The sequence below is a fragment of the Oncorhynchus masou genome, chromosome 7 (genome assembly GCF_036934945.1).
Source record: "Oncorhynchus masou masou isolate Uvic2021 chromosome 7, UVic_Omas_1.1, whole genome shotgun sequence".
NCBI lineage: Eukaryota > Metazoa > Chordata > Actinopteri > Salmoniformes > Salmonidae > Oncorhynchus > Oncorhynchus masou.
This window is the reverse complement of record NC_088218.1, coordinates 18,219,115-18,246,017: the sequence shown is the minus strand read 5'-3', so window position 1 is coordinate 18,246,017 and position 26,903 is coordinate 18,219,115. Positions and strand designations below refer to the sequence as shown.

General features: G+C 46.7%; 1 protein-coding gene across 2 annotated transcripts; it reads right to left on the bottom strand.

The window, feature by feature from the left end:
• Positions 1-492: 492 nt before the first annotated feature.
• LOC135543430 (UDP-glucose:glycoprotein glucosyltransferase 1-like) lies at positions 493-24,549 on the bottom strand. 2 transcript variants are annotated; one of them, XM_064970686.1, is made up of 39 exons: positions 24,485-24,549; positions 23,046-23,184; positions 22,868-22,947; positions 22,649-22,779; positions 22,448-22,560; positions 22,151-22,325; positions 21,888-22,063; positions 21,653-21,753; positions 21,466-21,565; positions 21,303-21,363; positions 21,128-21,219; positions 13,176-13,326; positions 9,969-10,088; positions 9,734-9,819; positions 8,928-9,063; positions 8,674-8,805; positions 8,424-8,588; positions 8,177-8,297; positions 8,004-8,102; positions 7,780-7,803; positions 7,383-7,477; positions 7,069-7,275; positions 6,826-6,957; positions 6,508-6,734; positions 6,314-6,416; positions 6,131-6,210; positions 5,595-5,784; positions 5,255-5,413; positions 5,019-5,104; positions 4,785-4,869; positions 4,552-4,640; positions 4,331-4,435; positions 4,163-4,247; positions 3,856-4,038; positions 3,613-3,773; positions 3,416-3,530; positions 3,109-3,225; positions 2,858-3,008; positions 493-1,607 (listed from the first exon to the last, which is right to left on the bottom strand). In XM_064970686.1, the coding sequence occupies exons 1-39, from the start codon at positions 24,516-24,518 to the stop codon at positions 1,585-1,587; spliced, it is 4,629 nt and encodes a 1,542-aa protein (XP_064826758.1). In that variant the 5' UTR covers positions 24,519-24,549; the 3' UTR covers positions 493-1,584. The 2 variants fall into 2 exon arrangements, with proteins under 2 accessions (XP_064826758.1, XP_064826759.1); XM_064970687.1 differs by lacking the exon at positions 7,780-7,803.
• Between the last annotated feature and the right edge of the window lie 2,354 nt (positions 24,550-26,903).

Genomic DNA, 26,903 nt, shown 5'->3' with positions numbered 1-26,903 from the left:
AGGAGGCAAAATCAGGTGGACCATTCTAGCCAATGAGAGGACAGATAAGCATGTGAACAGGCACAAGCAATGTTTTTTCTAAAAGTTCCTGGGATGTCACATGTCCTACTTATATCAGTACACTTGTAACAACTAGGGACCTAAGCATTACAAAAATTAGACCAAATAAGCTGTTAAATTTTTATGTTAGCAAAATTCGACAATCATTGACCGCTATACAAAAACTCACCTGCTGGAGAACACCGATTTTGGGCCCAGTTATCCCTCTCGTTTTGTCTCTTCCTCTCCATACTGAACACACCCCAGAATTGGTCTGCCTATGTAAGTCCAGCCTTTTAATAGTAAATCTGTAGTCATTCTCCAGCCATTACTGTATTCTTATAGATGGCACGGTATATATAAAAGAGTATAATCCAAATGTCTTCCCAGTAAAACAAACAAAGGAAACACCAGCATGTAGAAGAGGGATCAGCGTCACTAAATGACAAGTGGTGGGTTCCTTGGTTTTTATTACAAAATAATGATTTCCCACAATTAACAGCACATTTAGCCCAAACAAAGAACGGAAACAGCAGCGGTTGGCAATGGATGACTAACAGTGTTTACTCCAGACCACAGCGGAGAAAACAGGAGTTAACTACAGCAGGGGTGGCCAATCTGACCTTAGGCTTTTTTCCAGTCAAGCAGTCTGATTCAACAAGCCCATGAATCATCATCTTCATTAAAGACTGACTAGATGAAATGGGTGTATTGCTAGAAAAAAAAACTGCACCCACAGACCTTTTGTGGATAAGATTGGCCACCCAGAACTACAACATTCTAGTCATATGCCTGCTGCCTTTTAAGTCGCTGTTACAATCAATTTGAGTGATCACGGAACTCCCAGTGCCGTCTGTCGCTGATACGTCCCCACCAGTCCTCACCCACACATCCCTTACCTCCACATCATGCTCACAAGGATGCAACATTCTGAATGTTGCAGGTAAATTGTAGAGATATGAATCCCTATTTTACTACATGACAGAACTAATGTCTGTTTCACATTAAATAAAATGTCGCTCCAGTCCTTTGTATTGTCATTAGGAGATTGAATCAGATCGATTGGCCAAAACCACCTTTCCCTGAGTTTGACACAGGCCATGGACAACTGAAGGCTAAAGCACAGAAACAGAAGGCATAGAACAGGACAAAACTCTCATCTCATAACTTAAGCTGCTATTTATCAGTGTGATTTAACTCCTAAGCCCAAACCTCTACCCAAAGACAGTTGTTTAATAAAGTGTCCTAATCAGTACAAACATGGATGGATCAAAAATATTGGAGGTGGAAACTCTTGGAATAGTCAGATTTTTCAGACCCACACCATCCACTAAGTCAACCCATATCATCCCTACCCAGCACCCCTTCCCTATCCCATATCCTCGCCACTCAACAGAGAAAATACAAATAAATGGAAAATGAATGATTGAATGAGTATTGGTTTGAAGTCCGTCTATCATTGCTGTTCCAAAGGAGAACAGCATTGTCTATTCACATGGTTCCAACTTTTGTTGCTGCTACAGCCACATCTTCCATCCGCTGGCCTCACAACTCTGTATGTGTATCATCTGGGAGAGAGAGGGGAGGAAGAAGAGGGATTAGTCAACTGTGTGTGTGTGTGTGTATGTATGTATGTATGTATGTATGTATGTATATTTTTGTATACTACCGTTCAAAAGTTTGAGGTCACTTAGAAATGTCCTTGTTTTTGAAATTAAAGCACATTTTTATGTCCATTAAAATAACATCAAATTGATCAGAAATACAGTGTAGACATTGTTAATGTTGTAAATGACTATTGTAGCTGGAAATGGAACATCTACAGAGGCCCATTATCAGCAACCATCACTCCTGTGTTCCAATGGCAAGTTGCGTTAGCTAATCCAAGTTAATAACATTAAAAGGCTAATTGATCATTAGAAAACCCTTTTGCAATTATGTTAGCACAGCTGAAAACTGGTGTTCTGATTAAAGAAGCAATAAAACTGGCCTTCTTTAGACGAGATGAGTATCTGGAGCATCAGCATTTGTGGGTTCGATTACAGGCTCAAAATGGACGATAAACTCGAATCCGACCATCACCCCTGGTGAGACAAAACCGCGACTTGTCAGTGAAGAGCACATTTTGCCAGTCCTGTCTGGTCCAGCGACGGTGGGTTTGTGCCCATAGGAGACGTTGTTGCCGGTGATGTTTGGTGAGGACCTGTCTTACAACAGGCCTATAAGCCTCTGTCAGCCTATTGCAGACAGTCTGAGTACTGATGGAGAGATTATGCGTTCCTGGTGTAACTCGGGCAGTTGTTTCCATCCTGTACTTGTCCCGCAGGTGTGATGTTTGGATGTACCGATCCTGTGCAGGTGTTGTGACATGTGGTCTGTCACTGCGAGGGCAATCAGCCCGTCCTGTCTCCCTGTAGCTCTGTCTTTAGGCGTCTCACAGTACGGACATTGCAATTTATTGCCCTGGCCACATCTGCAGTCCTCATGCCTCCTTGCAGCATGCCTAAGGCATGTTCACGCAGATGAGCAGGGACCCTGGGCATCTTTCTTTTGGTCTTTTTCAGAGTCAGTAGAAAGGCCTCTTTGGTGTCCAAAGTTTTCATAACTGTGACCTTAATTGCCTATAAGCTGTTAAGTGTCTTAATGACCATTCCACAGGTGCATGTTCATTAATTGTTTATGGTTCATTGAACAAGCATGGGAAACAGTGTTTAAACCCTTTACAATGAAGATCTGTGAGGTTATTTAGATTTTTACGAATTATCTTGGAAAGACAGAAAGTCCAGAATGTTCTTTTTTTTGCTGAGTTTATATGTACCTGGCTTGTCCTTCTGTGTGGTATGGTTCTCTGCTCCTCTCTCCTGGACTCTGTTCTGCAGGCGTTTGATCTCCTGGTCGTAGTCGCTCCACTCTGCTACGATACGAACAGCTGCCTGCAACTTGGGCTCCTTGGTCTGGGGGTTGTTACACTAGAGGAAGGGTTAAACATTTTAGCTTCACTGTCCAAATAAACACGGAGTGGAGTGTAAAAACTCAGACATGACTAGAATCTGCACACACACTCCGTACCAGATCTATAGTCTTGGCCTTTTTCTTAGAGTTGTCGTCACACCAAGTCTCACACCAGAGCCACTCCTGAGGTAGAGACTTGATAGGCACCTGGTGGATCATATTATTAGGCAGATCCTGGAGAGAGAGAGAGCGACAGAGAGAGTATAGGAAAATATTAGAAAAATAAATACACAGAGTTGAAGCTAATTTAACTTCACAAAGGTTGTTTGGGAATATCCAATGTTATACACCCATATTCACTTTTACACACACACACACACACACACACACACACACACACACACACACACACACACACACACACCTGGTCGAGGTTGGACAGGCTGTTGGGGTCTTGACTCAGGCCTTGGTATTGTCCTCTCAGTCTGTCTCCTGCTGCTATCTTACGGAACCTCTTCAGATCTACCACATACAGAGCACTGGAGAGACAGAGGGTTACACACACATATCCCTCTACCACCCCCCCCCCACACACACGCACACACACACACACTCAGTTACCTGATGTGATATTTGCGTCCAGCGAGGTGACTCGCCCAGTAGCCGGACTTCCAGAAGCGGAAGCCGTCCATCTCTCTCCGGCTCTCACAGAACGGTGTGTAGCCATACGGTGCTCCTTCAAGGTCAAGGTCACGGAGCTCCTTCAGGTCGGTACGCACTATCTGTAGGAAGAGAGAGGAAAGAGAGTTCTCAGGTTTACGCAAATCAGAGACATGGACATTCAGAGTGTGTGTGTGTGTGTACCTGATCTGCGTCCACGAATAAGAACTTGTCGACGGACAGAGGGAACAGGACATCCAGGAAGAGGATCTTGTAACCCCAGATAATCCTCTGTTTCTCGGTCTGCTGGTGTAACCACCGCGGCCACTTATACTGGACGAGTTCATACTGGAAACCATACTGCTCTGCCATGTACGGGATAAACTCCTGTGGGAATAACATTTATTTTGGAGTAAACTCGATATCGGAAACCCTATTCATACCGCCACATTCAAAGTAAACTCCTAGAGGAGAGAATAACAGATTATATTTATATTTTATACTTAACTACCTTAAATGCCGGGGACAGGTAGTTTTTGAGGAACCAGAACTTGACTGGTGTTTTGGTGTTCTTTAGAACAGACAACATCATGATCCTAAGAGAGAGAACAAATTGTGGGATTACAACAGACAATCATGTGGAAAAACCACACACGCGCGCACACACACACACACGTACCTGAGGAAACGTTCGTAGAGGTGTCCAGAGGCCAAAGAGAATATGTTGATGACATCATCCTTCTCCTGTTTACTCTCCTCCGTCTTCACACCTCCTGTAAACCCTCTGGGGAGAGAAAGACAGGGAGAGAATGAACACCATCAGATTCAGCAGAGATCAAGTAGGTATGAAACAGTAGACAGTGATGTAAAGGGTGGAGCTGGATGCTTAGAGAGAGACACCTGGTGAGTGACTCCCAGAAGCCTGAGTCGTTCTCCTGGGTTCCATCACTCAACAGCTCCTCACTGAACTTCTCTGGCCTCTTCTGGACCTGATCAACGACAACAACACACGATCAATACATTACTTAGCAATGGACTTATTGATCAATTCGAATTCAACCTAAGCTTTATTGGGACCTGACAGCAACCAACAATATGAAAGCTGTACTCTACAGCTGGGATCAGCGCAGTACCTTGACTTTGATGATCCGGCTCTTGAAGTTGTTCAGCACCACGATGAGGTCATCAGCGTCTGCTGGAGAGTCTGTTCCATCATGACTGGAAGAGAGGATGTGAGGTCAGAGAGAGGAACATGAGGGTGTGCATTGTGCAGGCTTTTGTTCCAGCCCAGCACTAACACGCCTGGTTCCACTAGTCATGTGCTACACTGAAGACGGCGTGATAAGTCGAGATGTGATCTTCCGTACCTGTAGATCTTGTAGATTTCGTCAGACCGTCCCCTCCTCAGCTTCAGGATCCAGGCTCCTGGGTTCGCCTTCAACTGGAAATAACCCTGAGGACGACGACAACACAACGCCCTCGTTCAACCACAACAACGGAGAATAGAAAGGTGTCTGCCTATCGACAGAGTTTAGGGTTCGAGGTCAGGGTTGGCCATGACGACAGAGTCAGACATTAGGGTTAGAAGTCAGAGGTGACTCACCAGGTTGGCCATGACGATGGTGTCGACGATGACAGGGTCGGAGGGGGTTCCCAGGGTGAACTGGAGTCCTCTGGGGGGCTGACCTGTACTCACGTCAAAACAGTGACCCTCCAGCAGCAGATGTTCCAACTCGTATTCTGCTGCTACTATACTGTCCACCTAGACAGGGAGAATAGAGAACCATTATTAAACCTTTTAAAAAAAGAACTTAGACAAATACTAGAATACTCCGTCCACAGTCACTACACTCTCCAGCTGAAGAGGTAAAGGACAACATTAGCCAAGGCAACCGTGCTATAAATAACACAATCCTAAAAACAAAACAGCACAGAAAACACACCTCTTCCAAGTAGATATTGTCCAGGTCATATCTAGTGCGTATAGACTCCACCATCCAGCTCTCAGGGGTGTTGAGGTTGAGTGTGAAGAGGGGAGTTTGAGGCATGTCCAGGAACTTAGCCAGGGGACCAGGGGACAAACTACCGTCAGTCTGGAACAGCACCTCAGGCTCCAACACATACCGGTAGAAACTGGGAGAAGAGAGGAGGGTTTAGAGAAACACAGGAAAAACCCTCAGGTACTACCAGGGACCTCTAAGGGTAAGGAAACTAAGACAACAGAAACGAGGTCCCAGCAGTTAAAACAGGATGACCTGCATGTATTTTTTTTATTTGACCTTTATTTAACCAGGCAAGTCAGTTAAGAACAAATTCTTATTTTCAATGACGGCCTAGGAACAGTGGGTTAACTGCCTGTTCAGAGGCAGAACGACAGATTTGTACCTTGTCAGCTCGGGGGTTTGAACTTGCAACTTTCCGGTTACTAGTCCAACGCTCTAACCACTAGGCTACCCTGCGTGAGCTGGGGTCTGCTCACCTTTTGAGAGGCAGGTCTGAGAGTTTGGACTGGCAGTTCATAAACACCCGCAGGTTCACATTGACCAGCTTCTTCAACACCTGGTGGGGAGAAAGAGAAACATGGAGAGACAGATGGCTGTGAGACAGAGTACTTGGTGTGAGACAGAACTCCTAAGTGACAGTTATTAGAAGCGGTACGAACCAATAGGAGCGGGGCTAGTTTCTGGGCGTCCCTGGTTACGGGGTCTACCACGGCAACCATGTCAAAGTAGACTTCTCCCTCTGTGGGCCGGATCTTTACAGCACTGTGGACCAATCATAGACCAGAGAGGTAAACAGAAAGTTTATAGGCAATGAATAAAAACATGAAGTGAAACATTTGATTAGTTCCAGTACCTGTATCGGTCATCAGCAAAGGCATGTTCTATCCTGGCCTCTCCTTTGGGCTGAGAGGAGAGCAGAGAGTCAATCTTCATCACCAGGTCACTGGCCCTGTCCTCCTCCACCCCAAACTGCTGGACCTTGCTTTTGATTCGCTCTCCCGAGGTCTTCAAAATGATACTCTCCAATAGGAGGAAGTCATCTTGGTTAAAGACCTCCCCATCCTCTAGCGGACCAATGAGCTGTCGGCAGAGAGAGACAAACACCATTGTGACACTTCGATCACAGTAGGAAGCGTGCTAGTGTGTGTGTGTGTGTGTGTTGCCCACTCACCCGTCCGTTGCTGATGACTGCTCTCTGTCCTTTCCCCAGCTTGAGAACGTCTCGGCAGTAGACAGCGTGAGACAGCAGGAAGTCAAACTTAGGACCTTCAAACGCACTCTTAAACAAGGCAACGTCCATACCCTGGAGAGATGAAAGAAAAACAGGACTGTTTTTAAAGAACAGGACAGTATAGTAAAGGGAGAGACAGAACGGTGTATAACGTGTGTGTATGCGTGTGTGTAAACTCTTTACCCCGACAGTGAACTGTGTGACGTCGGCCCCAGTCTCCAGTGCCTTAGCGGTTTCTTCTTTAGCCAGCTTGGTGATGTAGTTTTTAGCGTTGTTAGCTGTCTGGGTCTGCATGCCGGCCCATATCGCCCTGGCAACATGACTGTTCTCCTTGGATGGGCTGTCGCTAGGGTTGTTGATCAGGCCCAATCGCACGTTGTTACTGGTTTTCTGTTGAAGGCAGATTTAGGATAATCGTTCAGATGGTAGTTTTTTTTTGTGTGTGGAGTTTTTTGGTCGTGTTATAGTGACATCGTATCAGTGTGACATCATCATACCATGTGTCTGATGGCATCGTATAATAGCTGGCGTCCGGAAGGTTGGTCAAAATCTCCCACAACCCAGAACGTGACTGGACGGATGTAGCCATCATCTAGAGGAGGGAGAGGGAGTTGAAGAGGAGGAAATGGGGAGAGTAAAGGGTCACAGACCTCCTTAATCCTGTAATGTACGCGGTTTGATGTTGCAGTGCCATCTCAATACTTAGTCTTTGAGAATGTTTCTGCTCGAGAGAGAGAGTCTAACACAAACACATCCAAGCATGTCATCTCACAGAGATGCAAGATGGTGTGATAATATTGACGAGGAGATATGGAGGATTCACAGAACTATGGATCGTAATACTGTCTGTTGAGAGAGAAAGAGAGAAAGTGCAGGAAAATAAATAAGGGTTACCATGGTGGTCCTTGGGGGCCATCCCTGACAGAACAAAAACACAGAGGAGAAAGAACAGAATAGATAGACAAGAGATTTAGGGCTGAAAAGTAGGAGCACATAATGTTTAGCTCAATAAGATGAAGCTCTGTATGTGTAGCTGTGTGTGTGTGTGTGTGTGTGTGTGTGTGTGTGTGTGTGTGTGTGTGTGTGTGTGTGTGTGTATATATATATATATCTCTTACCCTTCTTAGTCATGTAGTTCATGCTGTTAGCCACAGCAGTGCTTTTCTCTTTGCTGTCCAGGAACAGAAAGCGAGCGTACTGGTCTATGAAATGGTTATCTGTCAGGAAAGAGAGAGGTGGTTATGATGGTTCCGTGTGTGTGTGTGTGCGTGTGTGTGCGTGTAAAACTCACTAGTATTAGATAGGTCCAGGTACGTCCTGGCAGTCGACAGGATTCGAGGGTTGATACGAGGGACAACGTTGGGTTGGGTCATGATGAAATCCACCACATCTTGATCAGTGGCCAGCTCACCCTAGGAAGACACAACAAGAGAAGGTCAGTGTGTGTGTGTGTGTGTGTGTGTGTGTGTGTGTGTGTGTGTGTGTGTGTGTGTGTGTGTGTGTGTGTGTGTGTGTGTGTGTGTGTGTGTAAAACTCACCATGTAGACAGCCCGTTGGTAGAAGCTGGTAGTCTCCAGTATTTTGTGCATGGTGACAGTTTCTAGCTCCTCTGGGTCTAGCTGTTCTCGCTGGTACGGCATTCCGTTGTACATCACCACTGGCAACGGACCTACACCCGTCTGCAAGTAGTAACCACGCCCTTCCTGGCGGAGGTAGATAGGGAAACGGTACATGAAAATCATACCGTTCTGTCAAGAAACATAACGGCACATAAAAGCAGAACCATACCTTCCGGTTGTCGTCGTAAGTGGAGTCTGGTCCAAGAATGCTGCCGACCTCCACGTAGGGAAACTTCTTCTCCAACACCTTGACGACATCACCTACACTTAGCTTACCACCGCTAGGCACACGGTTAAACATCTAGAGAGGGAGAGAGGAGATTCAAAGAGAGCATTTCCATCTGATCGGTCAAGCTGATGTTCCAGATCACTGGGATTGGTCAAAAGACTCATCAATTATTCTCATTGGTCAGACCGACTCACCGAGATGATGGTGTCGAAGGCGGCGGGAGTGTCCAGCTCTTCTGTGATGTAGTTAAAGGCTCGGAGCAGAGCCACACCTGCATCCTCCATACCATCGATCTCATCAACATCAGACACCACAAACACCAGTCCAATCCTACAACACACACAGCAGGGTTATTAGGGATGGACCTCACGACACTTAGGTGCCGATATGCCATGTATTGCGATTCTCACGATTCTACATGTATTGCGATTCGATACTGTGATTTTATTGCGATTCGATGTTCCAGACATATTGCTCACCATGTCTGCTGCAGGGAGACGAGAGACAAGGGCCATGAGAAAACAAAATAAAAGTCATGGAAATAAAAGTGCTGAAAACAAATTGGCCCCCAATTTAGAAAGATTGAGAAGGAGCTATGAAGGAAAAATACGGGAGTTATAATATTGCGATTTGTCAAAAGGATGCAATACGTCGTCAAAAATATTACCCCGATATGTAACTGTATCGATCGCCCCCCCCGCCCCTCAATAAGGGTTATACACAGTTACTCACATCCACATAGACTATACGGCAGAATTAGAACCAACATGGCCTTCGAGGGCGGCAGGTAGCCTAGTGGTTAGAGTGTTGGGCCAGTAACCAAAAGCTTTCTAGATCGAATCCCTGAGCTGACAAGATAAAAATCTGTCATTCTGCCCCTGAACAAGGCAGTCTCCCCACTGTTCCTAGGCCGTCATTGTAAACAAGAATTTGTTCTTCAAACTGACTTGCCTAGTTAAATAAAAACAACTATTTTTGCTAGAAACACACACCCCCCTACCTGAGTGGGATGTTATTGCTGTAGAACATCTCAGCAACATTCAACAGCTCAGCAGAACTCTCATGGGTCGGGTCCAGAATCACCACCTAAAACACAAGACATCATTGCTTTTTGCTGTCAGTTCCAAAAATGTACGCGATACGTTTGGTGTAGCTGCACGACACTGCAGACTCATCACACGAGTTCATGCCAATACGTTTGGTGTCACTGTCTGACACACGTATCATGTACTCACGAGGTTGTGAAAGTTTTTCCGGATCTGTCGTATGACTCCAGGGAAGGTTGGTCTGAGGAGCTCCTGGACGTTGTAGGGCCATGAGCCGTACCTGCTGTCTGTCTCCAGGTTATTAATCCACTGAGAAGAGAGAGATTATCATCAAAATGATCCATGCAAAACAAGAGTTGGGTTATATACACGTTTAAAGACTTGACTGTATACTGAACAAAAATATAAAAAACGCAACATGCAACAATTTCAACAATTTTACTGAGTTACAGTTCACAGAAGGAAATAAGTCAATTGAAATACATTCATTAGGCTCTAACCCCCTGGGCAGCCTGGCCCAGCCAATCAGAATTAGTTTTTCCCCACAAAATGGCTTTTTTACAGACAGAAGTACTTGTCCGTGTCAACAGCTGTCTGGGGGGCTGGTCTCAAACGATCCCGCAGGTGAAGAAGCCGGATGTGGAGATCATGGGCTGGCGTGGTTACACGTGGTATGTGGTTGTGAGGCAGGTTGGAGGTACTGCCAAATTCTCTAAAATGACGTTGGGGGCGGCATATGGTAGAGAAACTAACATTCAATTTACTGGCAACAGTACTGGTGGAATGTCCTGCAGTCTGTGACATTGTGTTGTGTGACAAAACTGCACATTGTGGCCTAGTGTATCCAGCACAAGGTGCACCTATGTAATGATCATGCTGTTTAATCCGCTTCTTGACATGCTACTCTCTCCTCTTCCATCCTATCATCTCTTCCCTCTGCTCATACCTTCTCCAACCTATCTCCTGATTCTGCCTCCTCAACCCTCCTCTCTTCCCTTTCTGCATCCTTTGACTCTCTATGTCCCCTATCCTCCAGGCCGGCTCGGTCCTCCCCTCCCGCTCCGTGGCTCGACGACTCACTGCGAGCTCACAGAACAGTGCTCCGGGCAGCCGAGCGGAAATGGAGGAAAACTCGCCTCCCTGCGGACCTGGCATCCTTTCACTCCCTCCTCTCTACATTTTCCTCCTCTGTCTCTGCTGCTAAAGCCACTTTCTACCACTCTAAATTCCAAGCATCTGCCTCTAACCCTAGGAAGCTCTTTGCCACCTTCTCCTCCCTCCTGAATCCTCCTCCCCCTCCCCCTCTCTGCAGATGACTTCGTCAACCATTTTGAAAAGAAGGTCGACGACATCCGATCCTCGTTTGCTAAGTCAAACGACACCGCTGGTTCTGCTCACACTGCCCTACCCTGTGCTCTGACCTCTTTCTCCCTCTCTCTCCAGATGAAATCTCGCTTCTTGTGACGGCCGGCCGCCCAACAACCTGCCCGCTTGACCCTATCCCCTCCTCTCTTCTCCAGACCATTTCCGGAGACCTTCTCCCTTACCTCACCTCGCTCATCAACTCATCCCTGACCGCTGGCTACGTCCCTTCCGTCTTCAAGAGAGCGAGAGTTGCACCCCTTCTGAAAAAACCTACACTCGATCCCTCCGATGTCAACAACTACAGACCAGTATCCCTTCTTTCTTTTCTCTCCAAAACTCTTGAACGTGCCGTCCTTGGCCAGCTCTCCCGCTATCTCTCTCAGAATGACCTTCTTGATCCAAATCAGTCAGGTTTCAAGACTAGTCATTCAACTGAGACTGCTCTTCTCTGTATCACGGAGGCACTCCGCACTGCTAAAGCTAACTCCCTCTCCTCTGCTCTCATCCTTCTAGACCTATCGGCTGCCTTCGATACTGTGAACCATCAGATCCTCCTCTCCACCCTCTCCGAGTTGGGCATCTCCGGCGCGGCCCACGCTTGGATTGCGTCCTACCTGACAGGTTGCTCCTACCAGGTGGCGTGGCGAGAATCTGTCTCCTCGCCACGCGCTCTCACCACTGGTGTCCCCCAGGGCTCTGTTCTAGGCCCTCTCCTATTCTCGCTATACACCAAGTCACTTGGCTGTCATAACCTCACATGGTCTCTCCTATCATTGCTATGCAGACGACACACAATTAATCTTCTCCTTTCCCCCTTCTGATGACCAGGTGGCGAATCGCATCTTTGCATGTCTGGCAGACATATCAGTGTGGATGACGGATCACCACCTCAAGCTGAACCTCGGCAAGACGGAGCTGCTCTTCCTCCCGGGGAAGGACTGCCCGTTCCATGATCTCGCCATCACGGTTGACAACTCCATTGTGTCCTCCTCCCAGAGCGCTAAGAACCTTGGCGTGATCCTGGACAACACCCTGTCGTTCTCAACTAACATCAAGGCGGTGGCCCGTTCCTGTAGGTTTATGCTCTACAACATCCGCAGAGTACGACCCTGCCTCACACAGGAAGCGGCGCAGGTCCTAATCCAGGCACTTGTCATCTCCCGTCTGGATTACTGCAACTCGCTGTTGGCTGGGCTCCCTGCCTGTGCCATTAAACCCCTACAACTCATCCAGAACGCCGCAGCCCGTCTGGTGTTCAACCTTCCCAAGTTCTCTCACGTCACCCCGCTCCTCCGCTCTCTCCACTGGCTTCCAGTTGAAGCTCGCATCCGCTACAAGACCATGGTGCTTGCCTACGGAGCTGTGAGGGGAACGGCACCGCAGTACCTCCAGGCTCTGATCAGGCCCTACACCCAAACAAGGGCACTGCGTTCATCCACCTCTGGCCTGCTCGCCTCCCTACCACTGAGGAAGCACAGTTCCCGCTCAGCCCAGTCAAAACTGTTCGCGGCTCTGGCCCCCAATGGTGGAACAAACTCCCTCACGACGCCAGGACAGCGGAGTCAATCACCACCTTCCGGAGACACCTGAAACCCCACCTCTTCAAGGAATACCTAGGATAGGATAAAGTAATCCTTCTCACCCCCCCCCTTAAATGATTTAGATGCACTATTGTAAAGTGGCTGTTCCACTGATGTCAGAAGGTGAATTCACCAATTTGTAAGTCGCTCTGGATAAGAGCGTCTGCTAAATGACTTAAATGTAATGTAAATGATGTCACACCTGTCAAGTTGGATGGATTATCTTGGCAAAAGAAAAATGCTCACTAACAGGGATGTAAAGAGATTTGTGCACAACATTTGAGAGAAATAAACTTTTTGTGGGTATGGAACATTTCTGGGATCTTTTATTTCAGCTCACGAAACATGGCACCAACACTTTACATGTGGCGTTTATACTTTTGTTCAGTATATATATACGGATGACATAGTTGGATGGTCAGGGTTAAATAAAGGGGGAGGTGTGTCTTACGTTGACAGCAGGATTGCGGATGTCCACAGCGTAGTCCGAGTCAGAAGGCTGTACGTTGAGTTTGAGGATGTCGTGGATGAAGGGAGTCTCGATAAGGAGAGAACGCAGACCTTCCATCACCCTGGCCTCACTACGGAGAACCTCAAACACACTGGAAACACACACACAGTCAGTATCTGACCTGGTACTGTTTGTGTAATTGAATTCTTCTACTAGCCTGAAGACTTCCTCTGTGTGTGTGTATGTCTGAAGGTGTGTGTGTGTGTGTGTCTGAAGGTGTCTGAAGGTGTGTGTGTCTGAAGGTGTGTGTGTGTGTGTCTGAAGGTGTGTGTGTGTGTGTGTCTGAAGGTGTGTGTGTGTGTGTGTCTGAAGGTGTGTGTGTGTGTGTGTCTGAAGGTGTGTGTGTGTGTGTGTGTGTCTGAAGGTGTGTGTGTGTGTGTGTCTGAAGGTGTGTGTGTGTGTGTGTGTGTGTGTCTGAAGGTGTGTGTGTGTGTGTGTGTCTGAAGGTGTGTGTGTGTGTGTGTGTGTGTCTGAAGTGTGTGTGTGTGTGTGTCTGTGTGTGTCTGAAGTGTGTGTGTGTGTCTGTGTGTGTGTGTGTGTCTGAAGGTGTGTGTGTGTGTGTCTGAAGGTGTGTGTGTGTCTGTGTGTGTGTGTGTGTCTGAAGGGTGTGTGTGTGTGTGTGTCTGAAGGTGTGTGTGTGTGTGTGTGTGTGTGTCTGTAGGTGTGTGTGTGTGTGTGTGTGTCTGAAGTGTGTGTGTGTGTGTGTGTGTCTGAAGTGTGTGTGTGTGTGTGTGTGTGTCTGAAGGTGTGTGTGTGTGTGTGTGTGTGTCTGAAGGTGTGTCTGAAGGTGTGTGTGTGTGTGTGTCTGAAGGTGTGTGTGTGTGTGTGTGTGTCTGAAGGTGTGTGTGTGTGTGTGTGTGTGTGTCTGAAGGTGTGTGTGTGTGTGTGTGTGTCTGAAGTGTGTGTGTGTGTGTGTGTGTGTCTGAAGGTGTGTGTGTGTGTGTGTGTGTCTGAAGTGTGTGTGTGTGTGTGTGTGTGTGTCTGAAGGTGTGTGTGTGTGTGTGTGTGTCTGAAGGTGTGTGTGTGTGTGTGTGTGTGTCTGAAGGTGTGTGTGTGTGTGTGTGTGTCTGAAGTGTGTGTGTGTGTGTGTGTGTCTGAAGGTGTGTGTGTGTGTGTGTGTCTGAAGGTGTGTGTGTGTGTGTGTGTCTGAAGGTGTGTGTGTCTGTGTGTGTGTGTGTCTGAAGTGTGTGTGTGTGTGTGTGTGTCTGAAGGTGTGTGTGTGTCTGTGTGTGTGTGTGTCTGAAGTGTGTCTGAAGTGTGTGTGTGTGTGTGTCTGTGTGTCTGAAGGTGTGTGTGTCTGAAGGTGTGTGTGTGTCTGAAGGTGTGTGTGTGTGTCTGAAGGTGTGTGTGTGTGTGTGTGTGTGTGTGTGTGTCTGAAGTGTGTGTGTGTGTGTGTGTGTGTGTCTGAAGTGTGTGTGTGTGTGTGTGTGTCTGAAGTGTGTGTGTGTGTGTGTGTCTGAAGGTGTGTGTGTGTGTGTGTCTGAAGGTGTGTGTGTGTGTGTGTGTCTGAAGTGTCTGAAGGTGTGTGTGTGTGTGTGTGTGTGTCTGAAGGTGTGTGTGTGTGTGTGTGTGTCTGTGTGTGTGTGTCTGTGTGTGTGTGTGTCTGAAGTGTGTGTCTGTGTGTGTGTGTGTCTGAGGTGTGTGTGTGTGTGTGTGTCTGAAGGTGTGTGTGTGTGTGTGTGTGTGTCTGAAGGTGTGTGTGTGTGTGTCTGAAGGTGTGTGTGTGTGTGTGTGTGTGTCTGAAGGTGTGTGTGTGTGTCTGAAGGTGTGTGTGTGTGTCTGAAGGTGTATGTGTGTCTGAAGTGTGTGTGTGTGTATGTGTGTCTGAAGGTGTGTGTGTGTGTGTGTGTGTCTGAAGGTGTGTGTGTGTCTGAAGGTGTGTGTGTGTGTCTGTGTGTGTGTGTGTGTGTGTGTGTGTGTGTGTGTGTGTGTGTGTGTGTGTCTGAAGGTGTGTGTGTGTGTGTCTGAAGGTGTGTGTGTGTGTGTGTGTGTCTGAAGGTGTGTGTGTGTGTGTCTGAAGGTGTGTGTGTGTGTGTGTGTGTGTGTGTCTGAAGGTGTGTGTGTGTGTGTCTGAAGGTGTGTGTGTGTGTGTGTGTGTGTGTGTCTGTCTGAAGGTGGTGTGTGTGTGTGTGTGTCTGAAGGTGTGTGTGTGTGTGTGTGTGTGTGTCTGTGTGGTGTGTGTGTGTGTGTGTCTGAAGGTGTGTGTGTGTGTGTGTCTGAAGGTGTGTGTGTGTGTGTGTCTGAAGTGTGTGTGTGTGTCTGAAGGTGTGTGTGTGTGTGTCTGAAGGTGTATGTGTGTGTGTCTGAAGGTGTATGTGTGTGTGTCTGAAGGTGTATGTGTGTGTGTCTGAAGGTGTGTGTGTGTCTGAAGTGTGTGTGTGTGTGTCTGAAGGTGTGTGTGTGTGTCTGAAGGTGTGTGTGTGTGTCTGAAGGTGTGTGTGTGTGTCTGAAGTGTGTGTGTCTGAAGTGTGTGTGTGTGTCTGAAGGTGTGTGTGTGTGTCTGAAGGTGTATGTGTGTCTGAAGGTGTGTGTGTGTGTGTGTGTGTGTGTGTGTGTGTCTGAAGTGTGTGTGTGTGTGTCTGTGTGTGTGTGTGTGTGTGTGTGTGTGTGTCTGAAGGTGTGTGTGTGTCTGAAGGTGTGTGTGTGTCTGAAGGTGTGTGTGTGTGTGTGTGTGTATGTCTGTCTGAAGGTGTGTGTGTGTGTGTCTGAAGGTGTGTGTGTGTGTGTCTGAAGGTGTCTGAAGGTGTGTGTGTGTGTGTCTGAAGGTGTGTGTGTGTGTGTGTCTGAAGGTGTGTGTGTGTGTGTGTCTGAAGGTGTGTGTGTGTGTCTGAAGGTGTGTGTGTGTGTCTGAAGGTGTCTGAAGGTGTATGTGTGTCTGAAGGTGTGTGTGTGTGTGTGTGTGTATGTGTGTCTGTCTGAAGGTGTGTGTGTGTGTGTGTGTGTGTGTGTGTGTGTGTGTCTGAAGGTGTGTGTGTGTGTCTGAAGGTGTATGTGTGTCTGAAGGTGTGTGTGTCTGAAGGTGTGTGTGGTGTGTGTGTGTGTGTGTGTGTCTGTGTGTGTGTGTCTGAAGGTGTGTCTGAAGGTGTGTGTGTGTGTGTCTGAAGGTGTGTGTGTGTGTGTCTGAAGGTGTCTGAAGGTGTGTGTGTGTGTGTCTGAAGTGTGTGTGTGTGTGTGTGTCTGAAGGTGTGTGTGTGTGTGTGTCTGAAGGTGTATGTGTGTGTCTGAAGGTGTGTGTGTGTGTCTGAAGGTGTGTGTGTGTGTCTGAAGGTGTGTGTGTGTCTGAAGTGTGTGTGTGTGTGTGTGAATGTGTGTGTGTGTGTGTGTGTGTGTGTGTGTGTGTGTGTGTGTGTGTGTGTCTGAAGGTGTGTGTGTGTGTGTGTGTGTCTGTGTGTGTGTGTGTGTGTCTGAAGGTGTGTGTGTGTGTGTGTGTCTGAAGTGTGTGTGTGTGTGTGTCTGAGGTGTGTGTGTGGTGGTGTGTGTGTGTCTGAAGGTGTATGTGTGTGTGTCTGAAGGTGTATGTGTGTGTGTCTGAAGGTGTGTGTGTGTGTGTCTGAAGGTGTGTGTGTGTGTGTGTGTCTGAAGGTGTGTGTGTGTGTGTGTGTCTGAAGGTGTATGTGTGTGTGTCTGAAGGTGTGTGTGTGTGTGTCTGAAGGTGTGTGTGTGTGTCTGAAGGTGTGTGTGTGTGTGTCTGAAGGTGTGTGTGTGTGTGTCTGAAGTGTGTGTGTGTGTGTCTGAAGGTGTGTGTGTGTGTGTCTGAAGGTGTGTGTGTGTGTGTGTCTGAAGGTGTGTGTGTGTCTGAAGGTGTGTGTGTGTGTGTGTGTCTGAAGGTGTGTGTGTGTGTGTGGTGTGTGTGTGTGAGTGTGTCTGAAGGGTGTGTGGTGTGTGTGTGTCTGAAGGTGTGTGTGTGTGTGTCTGAAGGGTGTGTGTGTGTGTCTGAAGGTGTGTGTGTGTCTGAAGGTGTGTGTGTGTGTGTGTGTCTGAAGTGTGTGTGTGTGTGTCTGAAGGTGTGTGTGTGTCTGAAGGTGTGTGTGTGTCTGAAGGTGTGTGTGTGTCTGTGTGTGTGTGTGTCTGAAGGTGTGTGTGTGTCTGAAGGTGTGTGTGTGTGTCTGTGTGTGTGTGAAGGTGTGTGTGTGTCTGAAGGTGTATGTGTGTGTGTCTGAAGGTGTGTGTGTGTGTGTCTGAAGGTGTGTGTGTGTGTGTATGTGTGTCTGAAGTGTGTGTGTGTGTGTGTGTCTGAAGTGTGTGTGTGTGTGTGTGTCTGAAGGTGTGTGTGTGTGTCTGAAGGTGTGTGTGTGTGTCTGTGTGTGGTGTGTGTGTGTGTGTCTGAAGGTGTGTGTGTGTGTGTGTGTGTGTCTGAAGGTGTGTGTGTGTGTGTGTGTGTCTGAAGTGTGTGTGTGTGTGTCTGAAGTGTGTGTGTCTGAAGGTGTGTGTGTGTGTGTGTGTGTGTGTGTGAAGGTGTGTGTGTGTGTCTGTCTGAAGGTGGTGTGTGTGTGTGTGTCTGAAGGTGTGTGTGTGTGTGTCTGAAGGTGTCTGAAGGTGTGTGTGTGTGTGTGTCTGAAGGTGTGTGTGTGTGTGTGTCTGAAGGTGTGTGTGTGTGTGTGTCTGAAGGTGTATGTGTGTGTCTGAAGGTGTGTGTGTGTCTGAAGGTGTGTGTGTGTGTGTGTCTGTGTGTGTGTGTGTGTGTGTGTGTGTGTGTGTGTGTGTGTGTGTGTCTGAAGGTGTGTGTGTGTGTGTGTGTGTGTGTGTGTGTCTGTGTGTGTGTGTGTGTGTGTGTGTGTGTGTGTGTGTGTGTGTGTGTGTGTGTGTGTCTGAAGGTGTGTGTGTGTGTGTGTGTGTGTGTCTGAAGGTGTGTGTGTGTGTGTGTGTGTCTGAAGTGTGTGTGTGTGTGTGTGTGTGTCTGAAGGTGTGTGTGTGTGTGTGTGTGTCTGAAGGTGTGTGTGTGTGTGTGTGTGTCTGAAGGTGTGTGTGTGTGTCTGTGTGTCTGAAGTGTGTGTCTGAAGGTGTGTGTGTGTGTGTCTGAAGGTGTCTGAAGGTGTGTGTGTGTGTGTGTGTCTGTGTGTGTGTGTGTGTGTGTCTGAAGGTGTGTGTGTGTGTGTGTGTGTGTGTGTGTGTGTGTGTGTGTCTGAAGGTGTGTGTGTCTGTGTGTGTGTGTGTGTGTGTTTGTGTGTGTGTGTGTGTGTGTGTCTGACAGTGTGTGTGTGTGTGTGTGTGTGTCTGAAGGTGTGTGTGTGTGTGTGTGTGTCTGAGGTGTGTGTGTGTGTGTGTGTGTGTGTGTGTGTGTGTGTGTGTGTGTGTGTGTGTGTGTGTGTGTGTGTGTGTCTGTCTGAAGTGTGTGTGTGTGTGTCTGTGTGGTGGTGTGTGTGTGTCTGAAGTGTGTCTGAAGGTGTGTGTGTGTGTGTGTCTGAAGGTGTGTGTGTGTGTGTGTCTGTGTGTGTGTGTCTGAAGGTGTATGTGTGTGTGTGTGTGTGTGTGTCTGTGTGTGTGTGTCTGAAGGGTGTGTGTGTGTGTCTGAAGGTGTGTGTGTGTGTGTGTCTGAAGGTGTGAAGGTGTGTGTGTGTGTCTGAGGTGTGTGTGTGTGTGTCTGAAGGTGTGTGTGTGTGTGTCTGAAGGTGTGTGTGTGTGTGTGTCTGAGGTGTGTGTGTGTGTGTGTGTGTGTGTGTGTGTGTGTGTGTGTCTGAAGGTGTGTGTGTGTGTGTGTGTGTGTGTCTGTGTGTGTGTGTGTGTGTGTGTGTGTGTCTGAAGGTGTGTGTGTGTGTGTGTGTGTGTCTGAAGGTGTGTGTGTGTGTGTCTGAAAGGTGTGTGTGTGTGTGTCTGAAGTGTGTGTGTGTGTGTGTCTGTGTGTGTGTGTGTGTGTGTGTGTCTGAAGGTGTGTGTGTGTGTGTGTCTGAAGGTGTGTGTGTGTGTGTGTGTGTCTGTGTGTGTGTGTGTGTGTGTGTGTGTGTGTCTGAAGTGTGTGTGTGTGTGTGTGTGTCTGAAGGTGTGTGTGTGTGTGTGTGTGTGTCTGAAGTGTGTGTGTGTGTGTGTGTGTCTGAAGGTGTGTGTGTGTGTGTGTGTCTGAAGGTGTGTGTGTGTGTGTGTCTGAAGGTGTGTGTGTGTGTGTCTGAAGGTGTGTGTGTGTGTGTCTGAAGGTGTGTGTGTGTGTGTCTGAAGGTGTGTGTGTGTGTGTGTGTCTGAAGTGTGTGTGTGTGTGTGTGTGTCTGAAGGTGTGTGTGTGTGTGTGTGTCTGTGTGTGTGTGTGTGTGTGTGTCTGAAGGTGTGTGTGTGTGTGTGTGTCTGAAGTGTGTGTGTGTGTGTGTGTGTGTCTGAAGGTGGTGTGTGTGTGTGTGTGTGTCTGAAGGTGTGTGTGTGTGTGTGTGTGTCTGAAGGTGTGTGTGTGTGTGTGTGTGTCTGAAGGTGTGTGTGTGTGTGTGTCTGAAGGTGTGTGTGTGTGTGTGTCTGAAGGTGTGTGTGTGTGTGTCTGAAGGTGTCTGAAGTGTGTGTGTGTGTGTCTGAAGGTGTGTGTGTGTGTCTGAAGGTGTGTGTGTGTGTGTCTGAAGGTGTGTGTGTGTGTGTGTCTGAAGGTGTGTGTGTGTGTGTCTGAAGGTGTGTGTGTGTGTGTCTGAAGGTGTGTGTGTGTGTGTCTGAAGGTGTGTGTGTGTCTGAAGGTGTGTGTGTGTGTGTGTGTGTGTCTGAAGTGTGTGTGTGTGTGTGTCTGAAGGTGTGTGTGTGTGTCTGTGTGTGTGTGTGTGTGTCTGAAGGTGTGTGTGTGTGTGTGTGTGTGTGTGTGTGTCTGAAGGTGTGTGTGTGTGTGTGTGTCTGAAGGTGTGTGTGTGTGTGTGTGAAGGTGTGTGTGTGTGTGTCTGTGTGTGTGTGTGTGTGTGTGTCTGAAGGTGTGTGTGTGTGTCTGTGTGTGTGTGTGTCTGAAGTGTGTGTGTGTCTGAAGGTGTGTGTGTCTGAAGGTGTGTGTGTGTCTGAAGGTGTGTGTGTGTGTGTGTGTGATGGTGTGTGTGTGTGTGTGTGTGTGTGTGTCTGAAGGTGTGTGTGTGTGTGTGTGTGTGTGTGTGTGTGTGTGTGTGTGTGTCTGAAGGTGTGTGTGTGTGTGTGTGTGTCTGAAGGTGTGTGTGTGTGTGTGTGTCTGAAGGTGTGTGTGTGTGTGTGTGTGTGTGTGTGTCTGAAGGTGTGTGTGTGTGTGTCTGAAGGTGTGTGTGTGTGTGTCTGTGTGTGTGTGTGTGTGTGTGTGTGTGTGTCTGAAGGTGTGTGTGTGTGTGTGTCTGTGTGTGTGTGTGTGTGTGTGTGTGTGTGTGTCTGAAGGTGTGTGTGTGTGTGTGTGTGTGTCTGAAGGTGTGTGTGTGTGTGTGTGTCTGAAGTGTGTGTGTGTGTGTGTGTGTGTCTGATGTGTGTGTGTGTGTGTGTGTGTGTGTGTGTGTGAAGTGTGTGTGTGTGTGTGTGTGTGTGTGAAGGTGTGTGTGTGTGTGTGTCTGTGTGTCTGAAGGTGTGTGTGTGTGTGTGTGTGTCTGAAGGTGTGTGTGTGTGTGTGTGTGTGTGTGTGTGTGTGTGTGTGTCTGAAGGTGTGTGTGTCTGAAGGTGTGTGTGTCTGAAGGTGTGTGTGTGTGTGTGTCTGAAGGTGTGTGTGTGTGTGTGTGTGTGTCTGAAGGTGTGTGTGTGTGTGTGTGTGTGTCTGTGTGTGTCTGTGTGTGTGTGTGTGTGTCTGAAGGTGTGTGTGTGTGTGTGGTGTGTGTGTGTGTGTGTGTGTCTGTGTGTGTGTGTGTGTGTGTGTGTGTGTGTGTGTGTGTGTGTGTGTGTGTGTGTGTGTGTGTGTGTGTGTGTGTCTGAAGGTGTGTGTGTGTGTGTGTGTGTGTGTGTGTGTGTGTGTGTGTATCTGTGTCTGTGTGTGTGTTAAGATGTGTGTGTACCTGAAGATGTCCTGTGTGTCCAGGTCTATGTGTAGTCCGTTGATGAATAGAGCAGAGTCTCCAGGCTGCAATCCCAGAGTTCCCTTAAAGAACTGGAGAGAAGAAGAGCGGTACAGTTATTACATGTTAATGGGTAGTAGAGTGAGACAGGGAAGGAGAGCTATGGAGCTCTTACCTTCTGGTTCTCTTCCATCTCTTTACGTATCTCAGAGCTGACCACTGTTTGAGTGATGGACCTGAGAAGGGGAGAGAAACCACCAGAATCACACACTACACAGAGATATCAAAAAACATGTTTGTGTGTGTGTGTGCGTGCGTGTGTGTGTGTGTGTGTTTACCTAGCCTTGGTAGGGAAGTTCTGACTGAGGTCTCTCATGACGTTCAGAGCATCTGAAGATGGAGCAGCCAGGATCCGAGCTGCAGTCTGGAAACTCAGATCTGACACATGAAGAGAAAATATATATATATACACAGTTGTCTTGATGCAGGAGAAGAGAGGCAAAGAAAAAATAAAGTCCCGCCCACCTTGCATCTGCCAGACTTTAAGGGGAGCCATCTCATTGGTGCTCTCCACCAGGTGTTTCCTTAGCTCCTTCAGCTGCTCCTTCAACTCAGGGTACAGAGTCCTGGAGAGAGGGAGAGGAGCGGTACAGAGAGGAAAATGAGAGGGAAGAAGAGAGGGAAAGATGTTTCTCCACCCATAACGCTGCAAAGCAGAGTGGGTTTGTGGAATAGCATTTCATTTTGGTAGGTTGGTTACTTCAGTTTTCCAAAGAGGAATCCCTGGACCTCATCCACTGGGTCATTCTCCCCCATCAGTGTAGCATTCACTTCCGCTCCCTGGACCTGTGTATCATCCTTAGCCTTGTATTCCTGGTTCTTGATGGCCAGCTCCACTCCATAACCAGACAAATACACCCTACGACTGCTGGGAGACTGGCAACGAGAGAAAGAGGAAAAGATGAATACGAAATTATGTCTTAATTATGTTTCCCATCATGTGTATTCCTGTGTTTTTCTTACAGCCAGGTAGTGACGAAGCACATAGGTGGCCAGTCCCTTGTTGACTTTGGACAGCATCAGCTGATGGAACATTGTGAAATCCGAACTTCCAATCTCGGCATACAGGATAACAACCGGAGTGTTGGGATTTGATCCCGGGAACCTGTGATCGCTTTTGAATAGGTAGGGCTTGGGCCTGGGACAAAGAGGGATGAGATAAGGACTATTTAGTGAATTATTATCACTTCAACAGAGGTTTTGATTAATCAAAGTGGATATTCACAGTTTGTGTGTGGGTGTCTCCCAGTGTGTTTGTACCGTTCTGCTGCGGTCTCCATCAGTGCAGTCAGTTTCTCCGTGTCACATGACTTCTCTCCGTGAACATTGAAGAAGGCTGAGCAGCCGGAGGGCGGGGGCTCGTTGGACGCTATCTACAGGAGAGAGAGGCGAGAAACAGTGATTACACACACACACAGAGGGGGAGAGGGTAGTCATCTAGTAGTATTGTAGTAATATTACTTGTTGGAAGGAGTGTACAGTAGCGGAGTAGGCCCTGAGAGAGAGGGCGAACTTGAGCATGTTGAGTTGGACTGTGCTGAGCAGAGCACTGGCTCTCTTCACAATCAGGTCGTAGTACGCCTGGTCTGTATCTGTAACAGAACAACACTTTAATAGATCTTCCAGAGACCAAGTGCTACATAAATCAACATTATAAGTGAAATAAAACATTAAGGCTACCATCATGTTCCCCTTTGATGTTCTGATTTGCTTCGACGAAATCCCAGAACATCTCCTGACTCTCTTCTGCAAGGAACTCACTGAGAAAAAGAGGGAGTGGGGGGTATGAAGAGAAAGAGGGGGTGAAGAGAAAGAAAGGATGTGTTTTATCTTGTGTTTGTGTTGAGCATAATGTTACCTGGCCTCCAGCAGCAGAGGGGTAGAGGCCCACTTGGTGGTAAGACTGGTGGTGACACCCTTGGAGTCAGCTTCTCCAGATACCACTGGTAGCAGGGACAGGGACAGGAGCAGGGCACAGTGCTGCCACATCCTGGGGCCTGGAGAGGAGATGGACAGTTTAGTTTGGAGAGAGGAGGAAAGGAGAGAAGGATGAGGGAGAGTTTAGTTTGGAGAGAGGAGGAAAGGAGAGAAGGACGAGGGAGAGTAGTAGGAGGAAAGAGAACAGGGTCAATGGAGATCTGTATTGTATCAATGCTGAGACTGAAAGACTGGTAGCCATGCAAGTAATGCTGTTGCCTTCCCTGTTTTATGTGTTTGAGATAGTATAGCTGTATATTTTCTATTATAAACTGGGTGGTTCAAACCCTGAATGCTGATTGGACAGTCGTGGTATATTTAAGCAATAAGGCCCGAGGAGGTGTTGTTTATGGCCATATATCAAACCCAAGGTACCTTATTGCTATTATAAACGGGTTACCGACGTAATTAGAGCTGTAAAGATACATGTTTTGTCATACCCGTGGTATACGGTCTGATATACCATGTCTGTCAGCCAATCAGCATTCATGATTCGAACCACCCAGTTTATAATTTGTTTTTGAATGCTGATTGGCTGACAGTCGTGGTATATTTAAGCAATAAGCACGAGGGGGTGTGGTATATAGCAAATATACCACAACTAAGGGCTGTTCTTATGCACGACACAGTCCTTAGCCATGGTATATTGGCCATATATCACAAACCCTGAGGTTCCTTATTGCTATTATAAACTGGTTACCAACGTAATTAAAGCAGTAAAGATAAATGTTGTCATACCCATGGTATAGGTCTGATATGCCATGGCTGTCAGCATTCAGGGTTCGAACTACGCAGTTTATAATGGCCATATAACACACATCTTCAGGCATTATATCTTCATTCTAATCGGCCCAAAATTAGCTGTGCAATTAGTACACCTGTCGTGATTGTAAACACTGCGCCACTAACTCTAACCAATTAGAGCGCTCAGCGTGGCTGTTAGAGGGAGAAATATCCAATGAGCAACTTGACAGGACTTCCGGATTGTTTCAATAAAATCCGATATGGTCAGCGAGCTGGCAACTTAAAACCGAAGGGTTAGCTATACTTTAGCTATTTAAATTACCTGTCAGAAATTGACACCCTACGTGCTGGTTTTGCTCTGTGTGATGTTTAAGTTAACCTGCTATCTCTTCGTTAGAATAATTGCAGACTTCATTGGTTAGCTTGCTAGCACACAGGATAACCTTGCTAGTTAGTTCGCGTCAGAATACGTGCGAACTTACAAACAATTTGTGGTGCAACCTCTGACAAATAGTAGCTAGCGGTGACACCTTACAGAATGTTTTGCTAACATTAAATGAATGTAAACGTACATACCGAAACCGGCTTGGTAACTTCCCGCATCTGCCATGATCAGAGGGGAGTGGGTGGGGTCCTGGCAAGTTCATTGTAGGTAGACTGCTGTTTTTGCCTGTTCAAAATCTAAGTAAAAAGTATGTTTACGTTTCATTTGATTGGATATTTGATTACTCCTTGTTGTATGTAATGGAATTATGTTTTATCACTTAAATTAAGCAGTGTAAAAAATATTTGCTATATTACCCGCTTCTTCAAGTTGGCAATTTTGGCGCCATGTTGGCTCAAAGGGGCCAAGATTTCGTTCGTTTCATCAGCTTATATAGGTTTTTAGTGCATTTTGTGGCACTGCAATACTGTTCAATGTATGAACAGGGATGTTAGAAATAGTTCATTCTCCGCATCTAATGTACCAAAACCAAGCCAACTCAACACTCCACGTATTCAGATAACTTCCAATTAATTGCTAGACTTTCTACTTGTATTTCATCATCAGAATCATTGATTTGTAATTGAATGGCCTTATAGAGTAGGCGCCATTGTACATAATCATTTGTTCTTAACGGACTTGCCTCAAATAAAACTAAAGCAATATTATTCCCATGTCCCTATACACCATCTTCTCTCTGGACCATAATTGACTGAATCAGGTGGGTTTACTGCAGGGCTGGAATGAAACCCTGCACACCCAGTAGCTTTCCAGAACCAAAGTTGTTGGAAAACCCTGACCTATAGAGGATGTTTCAACCACGAGGGGGAGTGATTGAGCCAAGTGCACACCATAGAGGTAGTTACAGAGGACTCAACATTGTTGCTGTCATATTATGGCTTCTGTGAGAGAACCGGTAGTGCTATTGAAGCCATCTACATTTTGAAGTAGTACATTTTCTTCTTCTACTGCTTATATGAGTTGGTTAACAAACTGAAAAGGTCTATACTGCCACCTGGAGTGTGTTGTTTGAACAGGCATAAAGCCGAGGTTGGTGATTTACTGCCACCTGCAGTTATGGAATGTTTGCTCAAGAGTACAATTCATTGGCTGATCCTTCCTGATGACCTGGTTGGAATTATTTGGAATCATTCCTTAACCTATAGGAAGCCCCACGCAGTTGACTACTTCAAAATGGTGAAAATAATCAAATCAAATACATTTTTATTTGTCACATGCGCTGAAGACAACAGGTGTAGACTTTACCATGAAATGCTTAATTACGAGTCCTTTCCCAACAATGCAGAGTTAAAAAGTAAGACATATTTATCAAGAATGGAAATAGTAACACAATCAAATAACAATAATGAGACAATATACAAGGAGTACCATTACTGAGTCAGGATAGTTGAGGTAATATGTACATGTAGGTAGGAGTGAAAGTGACAAGACAATCAGGATAGATAATAAACAGAGTAGCAGTAGCATATGTGAAGAGTGTGAAAGTGTGTTTGTGTGTATATAGTCAATATGCATGTGTGTGTGTATGATTTGTGTGCGTGAGCACATGTAGTCTTGTGTGTGTTTGAGTGTCAGTGTAGTATGCGTGAGTGTGTGGGTAGAGTCCAATGAGTGTGCATAGAGTCAGCACAAATAAAAAGATGGTCAATGCAAATTGTCAGGGTAACCATTTTATTTTTTATTTAAAAAAAAAAAAATTAAGGGGTGGATCAGCTTAATATTGCGGAAAGATTGATGCTTCCATCAATGTAATTGTCTGCATCATTTCCAATCGCCCATATAGTTTTTGGTGTAAATATATATATATATATATATATATCTATATGCATACACATATGCATACATATACACATATATACATACACATACAGTGCCTTGCGAAAGTATTAGGCCCCCTTGAACTTTGCGACCTTTTGCCACATTTCAGGCTTCAAACATAAAGATATAAAACTGTATTTTTTTGTGAAGAATCAACAACAAGTGGGACACAATCATGAAGTGGAACGACATTTATTGGATATTTCAAACTTTTTTAACAAATCAAAAACTGAAAAATTGGGCGTGCAAAATTATTCAGCCCCCTGAAGTTAATACTTTGTAGCGCCACCTTTTGCTGCGATTACAGCTGTAAGTCGCTTGGGTTATGTCTCTATCAGTTTTGCACATCGAGAGACTGACATTTTTTCCCATTCCTCCTTGCAAAACAGCTCGAGCTCAGTGAGGTTGGATGGAGAGCATTTGTGAACAGCAGTTTTCAGTTCTTTCCACAGATTCTCGATTGGATTCAGGTCTGGACTTTGACTTGGCCATTCTAACACCTGGATATGTTTATTTTTGAACCATTCCATTGTAGATTTTGCTTTATGTTTTGGATCATTGTCTTGTTGGAAGACGAATCTCCGTCCTAGTCTCAGGTCTTTTGCAGACTCCATCAGGTTTTCTTCCAGAATGGTCCTGTATTTGGCTCCATCCATCTTCCCATCAATTTCA